This window comes from Lynx rufus, unplaced genomic scaffold (genome assembly GCF_022079265.1).
Source record: "Lynx rufus isolate CCGP_SWC_20201006 ecotype Redwood Valley unplaced genomic scaffold, mLynRuf1.p SCAF_5, whole genome shotgun sequence".
Classification (NCBI taxonomy): Eukaryota; Metazoa; Chordata; class Mammalia; order Carnivora; family Felidae; genus Lynx; species Lynx rufus.
Genome location: NW_025814867.1, coordinates 149719111 through 149740525, shown reverse-complemented (window position 1 = coordinate 149740525; position 21415 = coordinate 149719111). Strand labels below are relative to the sequence as shown.

Sequence of the window (21415 nt, the reverse complement as noted above, 5' to 3'; positions counted from 1 at the left end):
GTGAAATGAACTTAACTTGGATTTGTACAGAGGTGGCTGAGTGTTTTAAAGGGAGAATAAGGGCACAGAGAGGGGGAATGGAGGGGCTTGAGCAGAGTCAGGGAAATGAAGAATTACCAAGAGTGTGTTAGTGTAAATGCCATTAGGCCAGCTGTGTGGGCTACACAGAGACTGGGAGACAGAGGCCCTATCTTTTCTGATGATTACATTTCAAATCCTTAAGAAAGACACTACTGAGTTGTAAGAGATAGACTTATACCTCAAATGGACAGAGGAAGGACTCAAATTGTGAATCCTTTTTAGTAAATCCTCTAATAAAGGGTGTTGAAGGGCCCATTATCAATTGTTGGTTAGAACAAACATATCTTTTGGCAGGTATAGAGGGCTAGGATCGCCTTAAGGATGTGGCTGTGAGCTATTAGAAACTATGTTAGTGTTTGCTTTTTGAAAATATAATGCTAAGTCTTTTAATTTGTGTGTGTAGGGGGCGGGTAGTGGATGAAACCAGTTGTTCTGAGTTTGTACTTTTCATAGGCCAGGGTTGAGGTCTAGTTGAGAAGCAGCCTCAGAGCAGCCTGGCTTGAGTTTGCTGAAGGGGAGCATCTTTGTCAATTCCCATCTAGAAAAAGGTAGTAGACATTATTTTCCTCCCTCATGAAAGGAAAATACTTGTTTCATGTGATCCTTTTCTTCCTGTCTTGAATGCATTTGTGTGAGATCGTGATGCTGGAGCTGCAGAAAAACTGTCTTGACACCATGAGGAAGCAAACTACAGGTGAAAATTAGAAAGAGCCTTGATCCTTGATGACGGCATGAATCATAGATTCAAATCTGAACCAACGTTTTGCAGTCCCCCTTTTACTTTTCAATAAACGTAATTTTAGAATGGATTTGCTGCAAAGTGGCAAATGTACTAGAGAACTTCCATATACTCCTCATCGAATTCTATTATTAGAATCTTACTATTATTGGTCACAAGGAAGCAACATGGAACAGTAGTATTGACTAAGCTCCGTGCTTTATTTGGATTTTACTAGCTTTCCCCTTAGAACCCTTTTTCCTTTCCGGGATGCCCTCCAGAATACCGCATTACATGTAACTGTCATGCCTCCTTAATTTTCTCCGCGTAATGAGAGACTCTCAGAGTTCACTTGTTTTACACGAACTTGACAGCTTTTGTCAATGTACCTGGTCGGGTGTTTTTGGGTTTGTCTAGTATTTTCCGCAAGGAAGAACTGGGGTTATGAGGTTTCGGGAGGAATACCAGAGATGAACTACCCTTCTTACATATGGTGAACCCAACATCAACATGATTACTATTAATCCTCATCACGTGACCAGGGAGTATCAGCCAGGTTTCTCCACTGTAGTTAATATTCTCCCCTTTCCACCATGTACTCTCTGGAAGCAAGTCACTAAGCATAGATGGCAATCAAGGCGGGGGAGGAGGCAGAAATTGAGCTCCATATCCAGGAAGGATTTGAACTGGTACCGGGAAAGCTACTCTAAAGAACGTGAAGTGGGGCGGGACTAACCGACTAAAGGGGCGAGGCCGGGTCGGCCGGGGAAGGGAAGGGCGGGGCGGGGTCAAGGCAAAGGTTGGCAGGTAGGGCCTGACGCTGTCTGCTAGGACGCTACCTCGGCCCGAGTCGGTGGATGGAGGGACCAGGCGGGGCCTGGCGGCTTTAGGGGCCGGGTCAGGACGCACGCCGGAGGAGGTTCGTCCCCTCTATTAGGGAAGGAAGGACTCCGCAGGCCACCTGTATGGAGCTCAGCTTCCCTGCCCGGGGACCGCTGGGTTTTCTTACCCCTGACCCCGGCGCCGCGGGGAGGGGAACGGCAGTGGCGTTTCCGGGAACCTGGGCGCACGCGCACGAAGGCGAAGGCGCAGGCGCAGTCGCACGCCAGGAGGCGGGGGCTACAGCACCCCTAGACCTCCGCGGGTCGCCTGAGGACTTGGGTTGGTCAGGACTCGAAGCGGGCGCGGCAGCTCGACCTCTCCGTGTGACGCTCGGGCTCTTGCCTTAACCCACGTTTCTCTGGGGCGCTGATTTTGGTTTCCTCGTGCGGTGTGCCCGGCGCCGCCGCCGCGAGGTGAGCCGGAAGGCCGACGGGGAGACGGAAAGCGGTGACCCCGGGGTCCCGGTCCCGGGATCCGGGAGCGCTGGAGCTCTCCGTATGTTTTCACTGTTGGGGGTGAAGAGAACAGCTCAGCTCGCAGACCCCCACCAGGCCTGGCGTTACGCTGCGACGGCCGTCACCCCCGTCACCTGGCCATCCCTCAGCGGGTGTAGCCCCTTCAACCGCGGTCGAGTCGCGCTGGGGGTGCGCGGGAGCCTGCGGCCGGGAGTTCGTACCGCCGGGGCCGAGACCCGGCCTCCCGTGCGAGTCCGTGCCTGTGGGAGCGAGGCCCGTGGCGTTCGTCGCGCTGTCACCCGGCGTCCGGGTGCGGGCGGAGCGCTGGGCACCGGAGGGGACGGGCCGCGGTCGGCCTCGGGACTTTGGGCAGATGGGCGAGCCTTCCCCCGCGGGGGTGGGGTCGCCGTAGCGCCAGGACTTCTTCCTCGTTTCCGTCCGGTGTTTAGGAGTCGAAGAGTTTAAAAGCAGTCGTGTGGTTACGCTGCATACATATGCCCGCCCCTAAGGAATATTCCTGTTGTGTCACTTACGTGTTGAGACATATGTAAGGCAGAGAACAGGAGGCTGCCAAAGTAATAGTAAAGGCCCCCTGCCCGGGCACGTCTTTGGAATAACCTTCCTTAAATCCTCTTGTTTTATAAACGTACAGGATGCGTCAAAAGCCAACCCCAGAGATCTTTGAATATTCTGCAGCTTAATTTTTTTTTAACTTAATGTATCTTGAACACAGTGCATACCTTCCTCTTATTAATGGCTGCATAATACTCCACTGCATTGTCTGTATCATGCTGGTGTGCTTAATGGATTTCATTTTTTATGCTTCCAAAGAAGTACCATGTAGAAACTGCAGTGGTCATTTTTTAGCAGGAAAATACCATTTTTTAAAATTTAAATTCACGTTAATTAACATAGAGTGTACTGGTTTCAGGAGAATTTAATGATTGATAATTTAATGATACAGTAACACCCAGCAGGTTCCCTCCTTAATGCTTATCACCCATTTAGCTCATCCCGCTGTCCACCTCCCCTCCACCAACCCTCAGTTTGTTCTCTGTCTTTAAGAATCTCTTATGGTTTGCTTCCCTCTCTGTTATTATCCTGTGTTTTTCCCTCCCTCCCCCGATGTTCACTGCTTTGTTTCTTTTTATTAAAAAAATTTTTTTTAATGTTTGTTTATTTTTGAGAGACAGAGAGAGAGAGACAGAATGCAAGCAGGGGAGGGGCAGAGAGAGAGGGAGACACAGACTCCGAAGCAGGTTCCAGTGTCTGAGCTGTCAGTACATAGCCTGATGCGGGGATCGAACCCATGAGCCAGGAGATCATGACCTGAGCTGAAGTTAGACTCTTAACTGAGCTGCCCAGGTGTCCCCATCTGCTTTCTTAAATTCCACATATGTTGGGGCACCTAACTGGCTCAGTTGGTTAAGCATCACACTTCACCTTAGGTCATGATCTCAGGGTTCTTGAGTTTGAGCCTTGGGTCGGGTCTGTGCTGACAGCTCAGAGCCTGGACCCTGCTTGGGATTCCGAGTCTCCCTCTCTCTCTCCGCCCCTCTCCCCCTTTCTCAAAAATAAATAAACAAATTCCACATATGGAAATCATTGTTGCAATTGGCAAGACTTCATTCTTTAAAAAAAAATTTTTTTTAACATTTATTTATTTTTGAGAGAGTGAGAGAGACAGAGACAGAGTGTGAGCAGGGGAGAGGCGGAGAATAATGGAGACACAGAATCCAAAGCAGGCTCCAGACTCTGAGCTGTCAGCACAGCCTGATGTGGGGCTAGAACCCACAGACTGTGAGATCATGACCTGAGCTGAGGTCGGATGCTTAACCAGCTGAGCCACCCAGGTGCCCCAAGATTTCATTCTTTTTGAGTGCTGAGTAATATTCCAATAGTCAGTGTAGATTTCACGATCATTTCTTTGTTTTGTCTGCCTTCTTGGTGGTCATTTCCTCTGTAATTTGTTGCAAACTCCCATTTACTTCTATTGATTTCAGGATCCTAGTTCTAAGAACAAATTATTTACTTCACATTGAAAGAGCATTTAAAGAAAAACAAAACTGCTTAGAGAGAGGGAGCATGTGTGTGCGAGTGGGGAAGGAGTAGAGAGAGAGGGGCAGAGAGTCCCAAGGAGGCTCTTGGCTGTCAGCGCAGCAGGGCTCATGAATTGTGAGATTATGATGTAAGCTGAAATCAAGGGTCAGACTCAACCAAGTGAGCCACCCAGGCATCCCAGAATGTTTTTTTCCTCTAAGACTTAGCTTATAGAAGCTTTATGGCCGTTGTTTTTTCCAAGTATGTTAGGTTGGTGCTTAGTAAATGTTGATTTGAATTGAGATACATAAGTCACCAAAGCACACAGTGGTGAAATAGTTGAGGATTTTGACGATTAATCAGCATTTAGCAGGACCTTAACATAAAACTGTTTCAGAGGGAGCAGTATAATGGGCAGTCCCTTACTGCATAAGGAATGATGATTTAGCTTACAGTATAAACGGTTTGTGTACAAAAACACTAGAGAAATGGTTTAGCAAATAATATAAGCTTGTGTATTCAAATCCTTGTAGGTACAAAGAACAGTGCTTATCATACAACTGGAAAGAAAGGCAAAGAAAAAGCTTTTATATTAGATTGGGCACCTGAACAGAAACTGCAGTTTTGATATGAAGATGGGAAGAGGAAGAACAAGCCGGATCAGAAGACGGAAAGTCTTCAGAAGTTCTGTATCAAGAGGAGGTACAGTTTTGATCTTTTGGTGCCAGTGATGAAGAAAAGGAATCTTTTGTTGATTGGTATTAACAGACACATGTAGCTTTTCTCAGAGGCCCATGGGCAATGTTCAAAGAGAATATTAATACTCTTTTTAGGAATACCATTATGTTCTTTTAAACTCTTGTGGGAATGTCAGTGTATTTCTCATTGCTTCACCTGTGTCTTCTCTGGGAATGACTCCAGGTTTCTGTTTCCAGTCCTGACCTTTCTCTTGACCTAGACTACCTGTAGAATATCAGCGTTTGGATGTAAATTCATCATTTCAGATTCAGCATAACTGAGTCTGAGCAAGACATTGTATGTGGAACTGCTTGGCCAACAAATGCAGTTGTTATTTTTGATAAAAATTAATAAAACTTTTCCTACTTGATCCCAAGCCTGTCAGCACCATCTCAGGCAATCTTTTCCAATTTCTTTCTTTGCTCTCTCTCTAGCTAGTGTCCTACTGAATCTTGTCTAGTTTTTGTTAGGTAGCTTCCCCCTCTCCCTTCTACTACCGAAAGATGATTGCAGCTTGTTCTTTGCTGGGTTAACTACACCCTTGTTTTTCTTCCCTGCTTATTTTTCCATTTGTTACTCTCAGTCTGACTTTCCTAAGGGACTATTCTCATGTTGCCTTTTTGGTTTAAAAGCTTCCAGGGATCCTCGTTCCGTTTTGCATGATAGATGAACTCCTCCTGCCTAACATTACCTTCCTTACGAGGGGGCTTCACCCTGCTATTGCATGTACCAGAAGTATGTTCTCCACTCGCCGCTCCCTGGACACACCCCACATATGTCTGCCTCTGCTGTTCCTCTGAATCCTTCTTCAGTCTAGAACAGCTGTTTTCCTTCTCCTTGCTTATTCAGCTTTTCTCCAGCCTTTAAGACTGAGCTGAGGTCTTATTTTTTTGGCAATGCCATTTCACTTTTTACTAATGTCACCCTTTGCTAAGATGCTTATTGGGTGTTATTCTTAAAGGCCTACTTACTGGTTTTTTAGTTGTTTCTCATGGAGGTCTTATTTCCCAACTAAGCTGTCAACTTTTGAGGTTGAAGAACATGTTGAACATTCCCCACTGTTTCTAACATAGTGCTCTGTATATAGTAGTTGCTCATTAAATGCTCACTGATTAAATGCTCTTACTGTAAAATCTATTCTCTAGTTTATGGTAACATATTTTGGAAGCCTTATATTTTGGATGGGGTTTTTAGAAAAGTTTTATTGAAGTATAATTGACATATAGTGAATGCCGCATATCAAGATAATGGACATATCCATCCATCTCAAGAAGTTTCCTCGTTTACCCTTGTAATCCTTTCCTTTTGCCCCTCTTTAACAACAGCCCCATCCAGGCCACCACTGATCTGCTTTCTGTCACTATTGATTTATTTGCATTTTATGTTTTCATATAACCATATAGTATGTCATATAATAATATATAGTATTTGGCTTCTTTTACTTAGCATAGTTATTTTGAGATAATTGTGTTTATCAATATTTATTGTTTTTTATTGCTGAATACATTCCATGATTTGTTTGTCTTCTTGATGTACATTTGGATTGTTTTCATTTTTTTTTCTTGCCTGTTAAAAATAAAGCTGTTAATGAACATTTGTGTACAGTCTTTGCTTTTGCATGGACACATGATTTCTCTTCTCTTGGGTCAATACCTAGGAGTAGAAAGACTGGATCATATGATATATGTTCAGCTTTTAAAGAAAAAGAAACTGTCAAGCAGTTTTTCAGTGTGGTTGTATAATTTCCACCAGCAGTTAGTGAGAGTTCCAGTTGCTCCACATTTTTGCCGACATTTCTTATTGTCTTTTTGATTATAGCCGTCCTAACAGGTAGAAGTGCTGTCATATTGTGGTTTTGATGTGTATTTTCCTAATGACTGGTGAGCTTATTTGCTATTTACATAGGCATTCTTTGGTAAACTGTTTAGATCTTTTGCCCATGTTTTTATTAGGTTGTTTTCTTTTTCATCTTCTTTTTTTTATTTTGTTTTCTGGTTATGGTAAGAAAGGCATTCTCTTCCATTACATCTTCTATCTGGCTCTTATTTGTACTTGTGATGGCTGTTGATTTCTACACCTTGATTTTTTATGACACTGTGTTGGTAAATTCTCTTCTATCTATCTTTTTGCACTATTCTTTTATTGTTTTTTGAGCTGAAAATGATAATTTTTACTTATTTATAGCTTATTTAATTTTTAAAATTCCAGTACAACTAATGTAGAGTATTATACTAATTTCACGTGTACAATACAGTGATTGCACAATTCTGTACATTACTCAGTGTTCATCATAAGTGCACTCTTAATCCCCATCAACTATTTCCCCTCCCCCCCGCCCACCTCCCCTCTATAACCATCGTTTGTTCTCTATATTTAAGAGTCTGTTTTTTTATCTTTTTTTCTTTGTTTATTTTTTAAATTCCATGTATGAGTGGAATCATATGGTATTTGTCTTTCTCTGAATGACTTATTTCACTTAGCATTATACTCTCTAGATCCATCCATTTTGTTGTAAATAGCAAGATTTCATTCTTTTTTTTTTTTTTTTTTTGGTCGAGTAGTATTGCAGTGTGTGTGTGTGTGTGTGTGTGTGTGTGTGTGTATACCACCTCTTCTTTATCCATTCATCTTGTCAGTGGCCACTCGAGCTGCTTTCATAATTTGGCTATTGTAAATAAGGCTGCAGTAAACACAGGGGTGCACATATCTTTTGGAATTAGTGTTTTTGTATTCTTTGGGTAAATACCCAGTAGTGGAATTACTGAGTCATATGGTAATCCTATTTTTAAAAAATTTTTGAGGAAGCTTCTTACTGTCTTTGTCAGTGGCTGCACCAGTTAACATTCCTACCAACAGTGCATAAGTATTCCTTTTTCTCCACATACTCACTCATACTTGTTTTGTTTATTGTGCTTTTGATTTTATCCATTCTAAAATCACAGGTGTGAGGTAATATCTCATTGTGGTATTGATTTGCATTTCCCTGATGATGAGTGATGTTGAGCATCTTCTCATGTGTATGTTGGCCATCTGGATGTCTTCTTTGGAAAAATGTCTTGTTTTCTTTTTCTTGACTACTGAGAGTTCTTTAGATATTCTGGATACAAGTCTTTGATCAGATAGGTGTTGTGCAAGTGTTTTCAATTATTCTGTGGCATTTCTTTACATGCTTTTAACAGTGTCTTTCTTTTGAAGAACAGAAATTTAAAATTTTAATAAAGTCCTCTTTATCAATTTGTTGTTTTAGAGATCTTCCTTTTGGCGGTGTACCTAAGAAATTTATATAACCCTGGGTTGCAAAGATTTTCTGGCATGTTTTCTAGTAGTAGTTTTGTAGTTTCAGGCTTTATATTTAAGTCTGTGATTAATTTTGAGTTAATTTTTATAGATGGTGCAAGATAGGAATAAGTGCATCCTTTTTTGCTTATGTAGATCCAGTTCTTTCAGCAACATTTATTGAGAAAACTGTCCTTTTCCACTGAATTGCTTTTGCACCTTTGTAAAAAATCATCTCTTCGTATATTTGTGAGTCTGTTTTTGGATTTTCTTTTCTGTTCCATTGATTTCTTTATTAGTCTTGATGACAGTATTACATAATCTTGGTTACTATAGCTTATAATAAGTTTTGAAATCAGTATTTCAAAGTGGTTTTGACTATTGTAGGTCCTTTGCATTTTCATATGGCTTTTAGAATCATTTTGTCAATTTATACAAAATGTCTGCTTGAATTTTGATTGGGTCATATTGAATCTATAGATCACTTTGGGGACAATTTGACATTTTAACAATATTGAGTCTTCTAATCCATAAACAAGGTATATTTCTCCATTTATTCATGTTACTGACTTGAGATCTTTTAAAAAATTATTTTTAATTGTGATAAAATACACATAACTTAAAATTTACCATTGTAACCATTTTTAAGTATACTCCAAGAATGTTAAGTACATTCGTATTGTTGTGTGATGAATCTCCAGAACTCTTTTCATCTTATAGAACTGAGAGTCTATACCCATTAAGTAGTAACTCCTCATTCTTCACTCTTCCCTAGCCCCTAGCAACAACCATTCTGCTTTCTGATTTTTTATCAGGTGTGTAGGTTTTTTGTTAGATAGTCTTCATCAGATTCAGGAAATTTTATCCTTGCCTTGTTGGCATTATTTACAGGAATGAATGTTAGATTTTATCAAATGTTTTTCCTGAATCTTTGAGGTGACCATGGTTTTTCTTTTCTAGTTCACGTTATTTAGTCATATTTTAAAATTTATTCTCTTTTATAATAGGACTGTGTGAGACCATTACTTCTTAAATGGTGATCTGATTACATATTGATCTTATTCTCCATTTTTTCTTTTCTCTCTTGATTAGTGAATGAGAGCTACAAGCCTGAATTTATAGAGCTTAAGAAGTGGCTGAAAGATAGAAAGTTTGAAGATACAAACTTAATACCTGCTTGTTTTCCAGGTAAGGCCTGTTATTCAAGTCTCATGACTTTTTTCACATGAGAGACGTGTGGGCCCAGGTGATAGGAAAACACGTGTAGTTCTTCAAGGTGGTCTGTATTCTGTCTGGGAGCACATCTTCTGTTGTGTGTCAGGCTTCCTACTTTGTAGCTGTCATATTTATTTATCCTTCGCCTTCTTTTAAAAATAAGTTGAAGTGGCTTATGGGGAGAAGTTCCCAAGTGGTGAAATAATATCAAAAATTATAAAAGGAAAATGAGCATAGAAAAATAAGGTGAAGGCAGGGATAAGAAAATACATAAAAGCCCTGATTCTAAAATCTTATTGTACACCTGGGAGGTGAGCCACAAATTTGACTTGTCTTTCCAGTGGCCAGACACTTTATATGATCAACACCTGAGTCTTTGTGTTCTGTAAAGAAAATTAAATCGTTTACGTGGCAGAAGTGCAGGTATTCCTGGAAGAGACCTGAAGGAAATGTCTTTGCTGGGTCTTCATAGGGAAGACATTTATGTAATGTACCTGGTGTCCTTATCATCATGCTTATGGTGGTTTCATGGGAGTTTTCAAGCCATGCAGGCTGATGGGATTATTCCATAGCCCAGGTGAGTTAAAACAGTTTTCTAAGAGGAGGAGGTTCCAAACAACCAGTGGAGGTGCTCATTCTTTGGTGGTGTGGCTCGAGGAGAGGAGTCCTTAGGAAGGCCTCAGCTGGCTTGTGGCTGTGCTCCCCAAGTGTTAGAGGAGGAGCCCTCTGTGTGCCTTCTGTGTGGCCGTAGCTTTAACAGTCACCTAAGCAGAGGCCAATTAACGTAATTTTCTGAAGTTCAGGAGCTTGATGTGGAGTTTGGATTAGCATTTTCTTCTGGAACATTCTCTCATAGAAGTTGGCAGCTTGCTCTGGGTGTGTGCCTGCATACCACCAATTCCATCCAGAAGTGGGCTTGAGGTGTCCGTGGAGAGGACCAAGATGCTTTTCGGAAGGATTCTGGGTCTGGTGTAGCATAGAGACTGCTGTGCCATCAGGGCAGGTACAGCACACTTACCTTACAGAAAATTAAATCGTATGCCTCTTGAGTGCTCCTTTTGGCCACTGAGATGATTCAGTAGCCATTACATAATTTAACTTTGAACGGATTAACTTCCTTATATATCACCAAGATAAATAATTAACCACGTGTGGGCCTGGTTGAATGAGGTGATGTGTGTAGTTATTCCCTGTGCGTCAGTTACACATGGTGACTTTGGGCTAAAATACTTGCCATTATCTGTTAGGACTACTCCTATTTAAGACGGTAAACCTTTTTTTGTCAGGCTCTAACGGAATGTTGAACTTTCTGTTTTTGTGTGTCAAGCACAAAAAATAGTAAAAGCCATGCTCTTAGATTTGACTGGATGGAGTTCTTCACAAGATGATCAAGAGGACATAGTGTCAGGCATGGACTTGTGCCTTTGGCCTGTCTATGCCTCAGATGTCTCTTTGCCTTAAGAAGGATAGGATTAAAATTACCAAGCAGGGATTGGCATATGCTTAAATGGGAAGCCTGAAAATAAGTAATCTAACTATAATTTAGAGCGGTAAAGAGTTACCGTTTTTAGTGGGAACAACTGTCTCTGGGCCCACCTCCAGATTCGTGGTCACAGAGAAGCTAAAGCAAAACGGTTTGGTAATGATCAGAGCCCACTACTTACATTTCTAGGGGGCAAAGAACCTTCTGTCTTAGTCAGTTTGGGCTGCTGTAGCAAATTACCATAGACTGGGTAGCTTAAACAACAATTTCGTTCTCACGGTTTTGGGGCTGGGAAGTCCAAGATCATGGCATGGGCAGATTGAGTGTCTGGTGAGGACTGATTCCGGGTTTACAAATTGCCATCTTCGTGCTGGGCCCTCACGTGTTGGAGAGCAGGGAGCTAGACAAGCTTTCTGGTCTCTTCCTACTGCTGCCATAGGCACCAAGTCCCATTCATGAGGACTCCATCCTTATGACCTAATCACTTATCGAAGGCCACACTTCCTAACGTCCTCACATTGTGGGTTGGGATTTCAACATATCTTTTCTAAATGCTTTATATATTTTTAGCTCTTAATCTGATGGGAGGGAACATTTGTGGGAGTCTGTCCAAGTGTACAAAATTCTGGGGACTTAATCTTGGTTTGTGGAGGGGCAAGGCAAGACTCCTCGGTTGCAAGCAGGATTCAGTCTTTAGACTCTCACCTGATTTGAGTACTGACCCTACTATTTCCTTTTGCCACCAAAAGCACTGGCCAATCTGGGTCTCCCAGTTAGATTTATGATTGCAGAAATTTTAAGGTGCTGGGAAGTCTGTAATAAGCTTTACTTTTATAAGATCCTAATGGCCACCTCCTACCTTGCCTTAGTAAGTGCAGATTTCTGATATTGAACACTATGTTGTAGAAATACAGGCGAAGTATCTCCCAGATTTATTTCATATGCCAGGTTCTGTTCGTATACATATTTGAAGAGAAATTTCCACTTAGATTAGTATGCGGGTCTTTTATTTTATTATTTTTTTTTCCAACGTTTATTTATTTTTGGGACAGAGAGAGACAGAGCATGAACGGGCGAGGGGCAGAGAGAGAGGGAGACACAGAATCGGAAACAGGCTCCAGGCTCTGAGCCATCAGCCCAGAGCCCGACACGGGGCTCGAACTCACGGACCGCGAGATCGTGACCTGGCAGAAGTCGGACGCTTAACCGACTGCGCCACCCAGGCGCCCCAGTATGCGGGTCTTTTAAAGGATGACCTTGTAGAAAAAAAATCCTCCCATTAGTAATTGGTTCCAGGAAGGGTTCTGGCCCACAGGGGTGATTAACTCTGCTGTGGGACATACAGAAGATATTTAAATAAGTTCTTAAAACCAAATACTGAACAGACAGTATGCTTCTGGGTGGGGAGATGAGTTATGACTCGTCAAATCAGACTTGGCAGACCCCTGATCCGGGACTTGAGGAAGAAGATCCATCCATGAAGTAGGAGCTCCTAGTAGTCCTGCAGGGATTGACCTTTGCTGAATTATAGTCCCTCCGAGTGGAGAGAAAAAGATGAGGAAGTATGAATTTGAAAAGATGAACGTTCTGGACCTCATAATAATTATAGGTCACAGTGTACGTAGGCCTGGCAGAAAAGCTGCTGTCCGACTGTTACGGGAAGGCAGCCTTTGGCTTGGAAGGGTTAATTTCTGGGTGTTGGTGGTGTTGACAGTGCAGCTGGTGAGATTACTTGCTGTGACTGCTCTGGCCAAGGCCTTGGTTCACAGGGAGGAGCTGGTCCTGGATTGCGCCTGCTGAGCTCACCTGGTCAAGGAGAGTCTAATGGCTTTCGTGGTCGGGGAGGGGAGGGTGTCGTCTGCAGTCTTTGTGGGACCTGAGTGGGTTTTACTGGCCAGCCAGTCAAAGAGGTCTCAAGATCATCGCCGGAAAGCTGGTGCTGGTAGTGGGTAAAAGTGGTTGAGGGTCCAGCCTCTCAGCTTGGGTGGGCATCAAGAGCGGGCCCCCAGCATGGCTGGTAGGTCCCCGGAGAGAGGGTCCAGTTCAGAGGGTCCTGTAAGAGACACCTCAGCAGATGTGTGTAAAGTCGATTATCTTTAGGTCTTGACTCTTTGCTCTTCAAGGATTATAAATGCAAAAGGAGGTCAGGACATTTCCCAGAACAGCTCCTTGATCCTCTCTCTCCCCTGGGAGCCAAAGGATGAGAGGTGCCCAGCTTCAGCTTTGTGTAATTTTGAAGTTCAATTGCATTTTTGTTATTCAAAATGATATCCCTGAGATCTTGAAGATATCGTAGGATTTACCCTTTTTTTTCTTTTTGTGTCTTAGGTACAGGAAGAGGGCTGATGAGCAAAACATCCTTGCAGGTGAGAATTTCTCTTTTCCTTGACGCCTAGTATAGATTTTGCTGCTTTGTTTTTGTGGTTTAGATCAAGTGAATTAAAGACATTTCAGACACACAGCCATTTTTTACCTAATAATAGGTTTGAATATAATTGTGTCAGGATTAAGTTTGCTGCATATAAGAGACAAACCCAAAGTAACAGTGCTTAAACAAAGTAGAAGTTTATTTTGCTCTCAAGTAAGCAAGCCTGGATAGGCAGACCTGGGCACGTGTGGTGGTCCCAGGCCGTTAGAGGTCCAGGCTCCTTCCAGCTCTCTGTGCACATCCTAGAGGAAGCCCTACACCCTCAGGTCCACGGTCTAGCTCTTGGAGCTTGAGCAGCAGCATGGAGCCAGGGGGTGAGGAAGGGCAGGCTTCCTTCTTTTAAGGAAATTCCAGCCCCATTGCATCCACAGTGACTGGGTGCACAGCCCCGGCTGGCTTCGAGGGATGAGAGACGTGTCCTTTCCCTGGCACCTCCAGATACGATTGCATTAATGGCAGGAGGGGAGAAGGCACATTAGGTTGGCAGCTAGCCATCTCTGGCCACAGCAAATTGTATAAAGCAGGTCATATTTTAAATGTGCCAGGGGAGGAAGCCACACTTATCTGAGAGGTTGTGTGTGGTATATGAGTGCCGCCTGAGGAAGCAGAGGGCAGAGCCTCGGAGCTGGTCCCAGGGTGCAGGGTGGCCTTCAGCTCAAGGCCCCCAACCCCTAGCCCCCCAGCTTGTTTCCTCACCTGGAAAACAAGGTAGATGACGTAGGTGATCCCCCAGGTCCATTTTAGTTCTTTCTGTTCTATTTAAAGGACATCCAATGCACGATTTTCTGTAAGGCTAGAAGTTAATTCCTTAATTTATTTTTAGTTCCTTACTTATAAAATCCAGCTGTGTACACGTGTTTAGCCTAAAGAGTGGTACCATTTAATGTATAACTCTATTATGGTACTTTCATTTTTTTTAACTTTAAAGTTTTACATTGTGGTAAAATATATATGACAGAATTTACCATTTTAGCCATTTTTAAGTGTACGGTTCAATAATATTAAGTACAGTCACATTGTTGTACAATATTTTTATTTATTTTTTTGAGAGACAGAACAAGTGGGGGAGGGGCAGAGAGAGAGGGAGAGAGAGAATCCTAAGCAGGTTCCACGCCCAGGATGGAACCCTACTTGGGACTTGATCTCACAACGCTGGGACCATGACCTGAGCCAAAGTCAAGAGTCGGATGCTTAACTGACTGAGCCACTTAGGCAGCTCACAGTATTTGTATTTTTTGAGAGAACATATAATTGACTGTGCTCTATTTCCGGAGGAGAAATACGCCTCACGTATAAAGCAGTAAATATAGGTCATCTTTGTTTAGATTCTGAAATGATGATTGGCAGTTGCTTCACATCTGCTTTCAAATATGGCTTTCCGTTAAACTTTTTGAATATTAGGGGTGTATTTTACACATAGTGAAATGCACAGATTTTAAGTGTCTAGTTTCTTAAGTGTTGATGATGATGAGACTTATTCCAGTCAAGATACAGAGCATTTTATTAAGTGGCTTTTTGAAATTGTGGGCTGTTGGAGTAGGAGGGGACTCTAGGGACCGTCCAACTTGATCTTGATTTACATATATTGAAACCAGAAATTGAACCCAGAAGATTTTTGGCTGAGACTTTTAACCAACTTAGATGCCAGTTATAATGAAAGCCAGGATCTTAATTAACATCAGCCTTCTTAATGCTTTATTTCTTCCTGGTGTCTGTTACTTGACATCTTAATTTTTCTTTCTGTATTCCTGTCTCAGTGGGAGGAAATGCAAACTACACTTTTGCAGGTAGTAAAATGCGATCCTTGTGCAGGCGGGCTGCCTTTTCTTTATCTAGTTGGCACAGGTGGTATGGAGAGTAGGCCATTGCTGGGAGCAGTCACTGGATGCACACATTTCGCCAGATGGAATGGTTTCTGTCGTTTCCCACAGCTAGCACTGTTCCCTGGTGTAAGAAAGTGAAGGAACGATGCGATGTGAGTTGTGAAAGTGTTTCCATATGCGCTGGTGAAAGGCTGACTGCTAGTGGATGTCAGTCAAATGAGTCACCTTTGATTGTTGTTGGGGTTGCGGTCCCTGCCATTGGAGCAGTCTCGCCTGCATCCGCTGACCCAGGGACGTGGGAGCCAGACCGCCGGTGGGTTCTGGTGTCTGTGGTTGGGTTTTGCTGGGTTCTTAGGAGGTGATCATGGACTCAAGGACTTCACAGAACTTGTACTCACAGGTCCTTCTCAAAGCGTGGGTGTTCTAAACTTTACTTTCTTTTTGGTAAGGAGGGACAGGTGATTATTTCGTTGCCTGAGAGTTGCCTGCTCACCACGGACACAGTGATTAGAAGCTACTTAGGGGCGTACATCGCTAAGTAAGTGACCGCACACATGATTGTCTGCTCAAGTGCTTATCCTCTCAAGTCCACAGCATCAGCAAATATGTCAACTAAGGCCTAGTTCGTTAGGACCACCCCTTCGTACACCTCATACATGTTTGTTCTCTGAAGTTTGTTCTTGATTCATTTTAAACTGCATTTTTAAGGTTTTTAATAGGCTGCCTTGGATGTGGGTTTGAATCCTGATCTATTACTTACAGAAAATGAAGATAAGATGGAAGAATAGATGTAAATCATTCTGAGTACCTTGACTCCTCGTAGCCTGTTCTCCTCTATTGTAGTAGGTCTTAACAAATGTTACTCTTATTTTTCCCTTACTGTACATGGTTGAATTCTCTTTCAACTATGAAGAGCTGTTGACATTATGAGTTAGTTTTGTTTAGCAGAGAAGAGAGAAGGCCAAAAAAGGAGCTGAGAACTGTTTTCTGGCTTTTGTTATAGGGGGCCTTTATTTTGGGGGACTTTTATGAGGACAGAGTGAGCAAGATCCTTAGCAGAAGGGGTTTCTAAATTATGAGGGTTGAAAGATTATGTTGCTTCTTAATCCAGGGTAAATTCTGGACTTTTAATCTCCTCCACATGTTTTTCTGAAGGCAAATGTATCTTTATTGACCTGAGTAGAAGCAAGGATACTCTTTGTATTAACATTTTCTGTATCATTCTGAAATTTTGAGTAGGATAATTGGCAGTGTAGAATCTGGACTGTGAGATTAATGAAAACTTTTCTAAATACATTCATGCAACATAAGATCTTTTTATTGGTAGCAAATAAAAATACTGCAAGGTATAATTGGTAATAGAGTGGGTAAATTTAGGAATTAAAACGTTAGCAAATATATAATGAGTTTCTTGAATTTCTGTCTGGGTTAGTATCATGCAGTAGAGCTTTGCAGTGATAGAAATGGGTGTTTCGCTCTGCCTGGTGTAGTATGGTGGCCGTTACCCACATATGGCTATTGAGTGCTTGATATGTGGCTTACATGATTGAGGAATTGAATTTTAAACGCTACGTTTAATTAAAAAAACTAAAACTGAAATAGCTATAAGTACTCAGTGGTTACTGTATTGGATGGGGCAGGTCTAGATTCTTTCCACCCATTTTTTTCCCTACCGTGTTTGATACGCTTAGCCAAGTGAATTAAGTGAAACGGAGCAAAAGCTTTAAAACTGGAGAACCAAGTTGGAAGCAGAGAAGCTGTTTACAAAAAGGAATCCCTAAAAACAAAGCTGGAACTTTGGGTTAGTGAGTCAGTTGTCGCTTATCAGTGTGACTTCTTTGGGGCACTTACATCAGGGTGCCATCTGGAGAGGAAAGTTTGAGGAGGCAAGAGACCCCCTGTCGGGTGCGTCAAATAAACTCCGAGTGTAGTCACAGTTTGGCTACAGTTCCTCTGGGAGCAGAAAACACCACTGGGATATCTGTGTCTCTAGCTCCTTCCATATTTTGAATAAAAGCAATTCTTTTAATCTGCCTTTTAATAATTTAATAATTTAAATTATGTTTGACTTCTCATTTTAACAGATGGCGGCCTCCTCCGTCTCCTCTGCTGGCTCTGTGTACCTTTCTGGTTTCAGAAAAGCATGCTGGGGACCAGTCCGTCTGGAAACCTTACCTAGAGATTTTACCAAAGGCCTACACCTGCCCCGTTTGCTTGGAGCCAGAAGTGGTGAATCTTTTTCCCAAACCCTTGAGAGCAAAGGCCGAAGAGCAGAGAGCCCGTGTGCGAGAGTTCTTTTCTTCCTCCAGAGGCTTTTTCTCTTCCCTGCAGCCTCTGTTTTCCGAGGCCGTCGGGAGCATCTTTAGCTACCGTGCCCTCCTGTGGGCCTGGTGTACGGTCAACACCAGGGCCGTGTATGTGAAGCCCAGGCGGAGGCGCTGCTTTTCCGCGGAGCCAGACACCTGTGCGCTCGCCCCGTACCTGGATCTGCTGAACCACAGCCCCCGTGTGCAGGTGAGCAGTTGACGAGGGTGCACGTTCTGTTCGGACAGGAGGGACTCTGACGTGTAGAACCTGTGACTTTGAAACCATAGAGAGAGGTGTTGTTGGCACTAGGTAAACCTGCCTGCCACCAGCTAATTTTCTGTCCTTTCTCCCAGCCCCGTTTCCCTTCGTGGCGTCCCTTTTTTTTTTTTTTTTTTTGCTGTGTTTTCACCCACAGCGCTCAGTGCTGTGTCCCCTGGATGACCTTAACCAGCAGCCCCCCACGCTCACCTCTGGTGCAGCGTCCTCCTTCTCCTGCCAGCGTGGGGGCTGAGGTCCAGATTGCTGCCCTGTTCTCTCTCACGTGTGGTGGCATTGCTGTCAGCATTGACCTTTGCCACGATCACTGACTGACTTACGACCCCCTCCATGAGCTGTGTGAGGACGGGGACTATGCCTTGTTTTGCCCTGTAACCAGAGGGCTCGTTGCGGGGCCGGGCACCTAGTGGGCATTCGATAAACCTTTACTGAATGGATGGATATCTGTGGGGAAATGGAGTTGGGGAAATATTAAAGAAACCCTCTTTGGGAGGTAGTCCTAGATCTCGTCCCCAGCCCTTTCCCCCTGTGGCACATAATGGAGATGATGATGTTTGTAGGCTTGCTGGGGTTAAGTGCCTGGCTTCGAGGGCAGAGGTAGCCACGTGTCAGCTTACCTGTAACCTGCTCAGGGTACACTTGAGATACACTGGCTGGGCCCTTGCCCATGCTGTTCTCTTCATACTCTACCCCATATGGAGAAGATCGATGGCATCTGGTTAGCCCACATGCCAGTGAGAGGAGAGCGCAGGGAGGCCTGTACTGTGCTTTCTTAGGCCGAGGCAGTCTCTTTGCCTGTCTGCTTGTTCTTTTGTAGAAATATGCGTTTCTGGCAGTGTTAAGCAGAGGAGGTGGAGGTTAGATGGGTGTGTCTGTGATTGATGTCAGTGAAATAATGTTGGGGGCCTGCGGTGTAATAGGATGCTGGACACAGGGACTGAGTCCTCATTGGCGTGACTTTATTTGTATTGGGCTGTTAGTGCATTTGTGCTGTAAACTAGTTATTTCACAGCCAAGTGTAGGGGCATCACAAACTACGGCCTGTGGGCATGTGGCCCCAGGGCTCTGGCAAAGCCTGAAATATTTGCCCTCTGGCCCTCTATGGAAAAAAGATGGCGGGTCCTTGGTCTAAAGAGTTGCAGCTGGCTTTTGGCCCATAACTCGAGACCATAGCCCTCATCTGTTGTGCGGCAAGCTGGCAATTTCAGCCTGTTGCTGGTCCTTGCCCTCACTGGGATTTACTGCTTAGTATGGAGGCCTCCGTGCCTGTACCCACTCCTTATTGTGGAGAGCAGGTAGGTCAACTTTTCCTTTCTCATCTATTAACAGAATTGTCACAAAATCCACGTGATTGTGTCAACCGATATCCTGCTGCTCAAAGGCTGTGAATTGTAAAACCTGAAATTCATGTGCTGCCTTGATGTCTTTGGGTCTCACAGGGCCCCCAGAGGCTAGGCTGATTTCGCAGCTCTCGCTGGATATGCACCCCACCCCCCGCGGTGGCCCCATCAGCTAGACTAGCGCACCCCACCTGGCCTCAACCTAACGGGTTTCACCTTCCCGCCAGCCCTTGAAACTATTCAAGCAAGCAATCACATCTTCCCATGAGAGCCAGGGGGTCACCTCCCATTACTCCAAATCCTGCTCCCCATGGCCCCTGCTGGTCACACTGCTCCTGAGTATAGCCCCCGGTTAGCCCTGTGTGGCTGGTGTGTCCTTATTGCTGTATATGTGACTGGTAAACAGCTGTCAGTCTTACCTGTCCATTGTCAGGTGTCATGCGTGCAGCCATCCCGAGAATCCTTGGGCAGGACCCCCTCTCTTACAGAGGGGTGACGTGGAGGCAAACAAGAGGCCCTGGTGCAGGTGTGGCTTTTTCCACGGGTGGTTAAATTCAGTGATGAGTGTTTGAAAGCTGCATCTGCCGTAAATTAATACAATAACTTAATATTTTTAGTTGTATGCTTGGCTTTAAAAAAACTTGAACAATTTTCCTTTCTAGGTAGAAGCAGCATTTAATGAGGAAACTCGCTGTTATGAAATTAGAACAGCTTCAAGCTGTAGGAAACATGAAGAGGTGTTCATCTGCTATGGCCCTCATGATAATCAGCGACTGCTCCTGGAGTATGGATTCGTTTCCATCCATAATCCTCACGCTTGTGTTTATGTCTCAGAAGGTTGGAATCAACTTTGTTCTTACTAAGATGATATAACTCTTTTTTCCTCCCCATCTTGGGATATAGTTTTTTTAAGTTTTAGTAAAAATGGCAAAACCTTAAAATATATACCATTTATCTTCCCTTAGATAGGGCCAGTGAAACAACAAAGCCTTCATCGATATCGAGGATAGGAAGAACTGAGAAAAGTTGTGTTGGGTTAGGTCGGACAGTAGAACAGAAGAAAAGGAAAACCGCTGAGGAAATGAATATAATATTGAAAAGATGAGAAGAAATAGAAATGTTTGTACTGAGACATTGTCACTGTCACTAAGTACAAGATAGATTGGAGAGCAAAACATAAAAATTTATTTAGGCACCTACTGCGTGAGGCACTGTGGTGATCACAGGAATAAATCTTTTACACAGTCCTTATTTTGGGGTGTTTAATGTCATGATGAAATCTTGATTTCATTTCTATTTTTTGCGGCCTACTAACTAGCCATCATTGGTATTACTATTTAAAAGAAATAATTGAGCAATTAAATTTATGCTGTGGAAATTCCAAATGTAATATTAATAACAGTACATAGAAAATTGATTTCTTCCCTTCTCTTGATGCAGCAGAGAAATAGTTTTCTAGGCTATGAAGAAATATGGCCAGAGGTTTACTGAATGCATAATTTGGGATAATTTTAAAACAAGTTCTGATGGAAATGGAAACTTTTGTTCAAGGCAAAACAACTCCATCCTGTAGGCAGAATAATAATATTATTTCTCAAAATAGAACTAAAAAAGCAAAAACTGGGCCTTGCTGGGTCTCTTAGAAAACTAGCTTTGAGATTAACCTCCTGTTATCAGAATAGCTTTAATATTGATGACCATGAAATATTAATTTGTCAGTTTTGAACAAAGTTTACATTTTAGTTTTTTTACATTGAAAAATAAAAGCATACAAATATGAAGGGAAAATTAAAAAAAGGTTTTAATGTTTATTTTTGAGAGAGAGAGAGCGAGCAAGCTGGGGAGGGGCAGAGAGAGAGGGAGACACAGAATCCAAAGCAGGCTCCAGGCTCCGAGCTGTCAGTACAGAGCCCAATGCGGGGCTTGAACTCACAGACCACGAGGTCATGACCTGCGCTGAAGTCTGACGCTTAACTGACTGAGCCACCCAGACACCCCAAAAGAGAAATTTTAAAAACAGAAAAATCAGGCATTACCCTGTTACCCCAAAAAACTTTAATTTTTGCATGTTATTGCTTATGATCACAATCACAAATATCCAATTTTGAATTCTGGCTCTTGAAACCTTTATGTTCCAAACAATTCCTCATGTTTGTACAGCTCCTGTGTTTCTGGTCAGTGTAACTTCCCAGCATCCTGCCACTGTCCTAACGACCTGGTTTTGTGGGTTCATTGGCTTAGTGGGAACATGCGTTGAGACTGTGGATATTTGGTCCCTTGCCCTGGAATTCTTGTAGCTTTTCAGGGGCCAAATAAAGATTCATTGACTTGGACTCCACTGGAGCTTTTCGAT

General features: G+C 43.2%; 1 protein-coding gene across 2 annotated transcripts in view; it reads left to right on the top strand.

The window, feature by feature from the left end:
- Positions 1-1811: 1811 nt before the first annotated feature.
- The window catches only part of SETD4 (SET domain containing 4), a 32502-nt gene continuing 12898 nt past the window's right edge, over positions 1812-21415 (top strand). Inside the window, exons 1-7 of one of the 2 annotated variants that reach the window (XM_047099872.1) lie at positions 1812-2094; positions 4710-4878; positions 9283-9378; positions 13217-13254; positions 15589-15677; positions 17224-17653; positions 19725-19899. In XM_047099872.1, coding sequence (XP_046955828.1) covers positions 4806-4878; positions 9283-9378; positions 13217-13254; positions 15589-15677; positions 17224-17653; positions 19725-19899 — 901 coding nt within the window. In that variant the 5' untranslated portion in view covers positions 1812-2094; positions 4710-4805. The remainder of the gene's footprint in view (positions 2095-4709; positions 4879-9282; positions 9379-13216; positions 13255-15588; positions 15678-17223; positions 17654-19724; positions 19900-21415) is intronic. The other variant, XM_047099873.1, reaches the window with a different exon arrangement.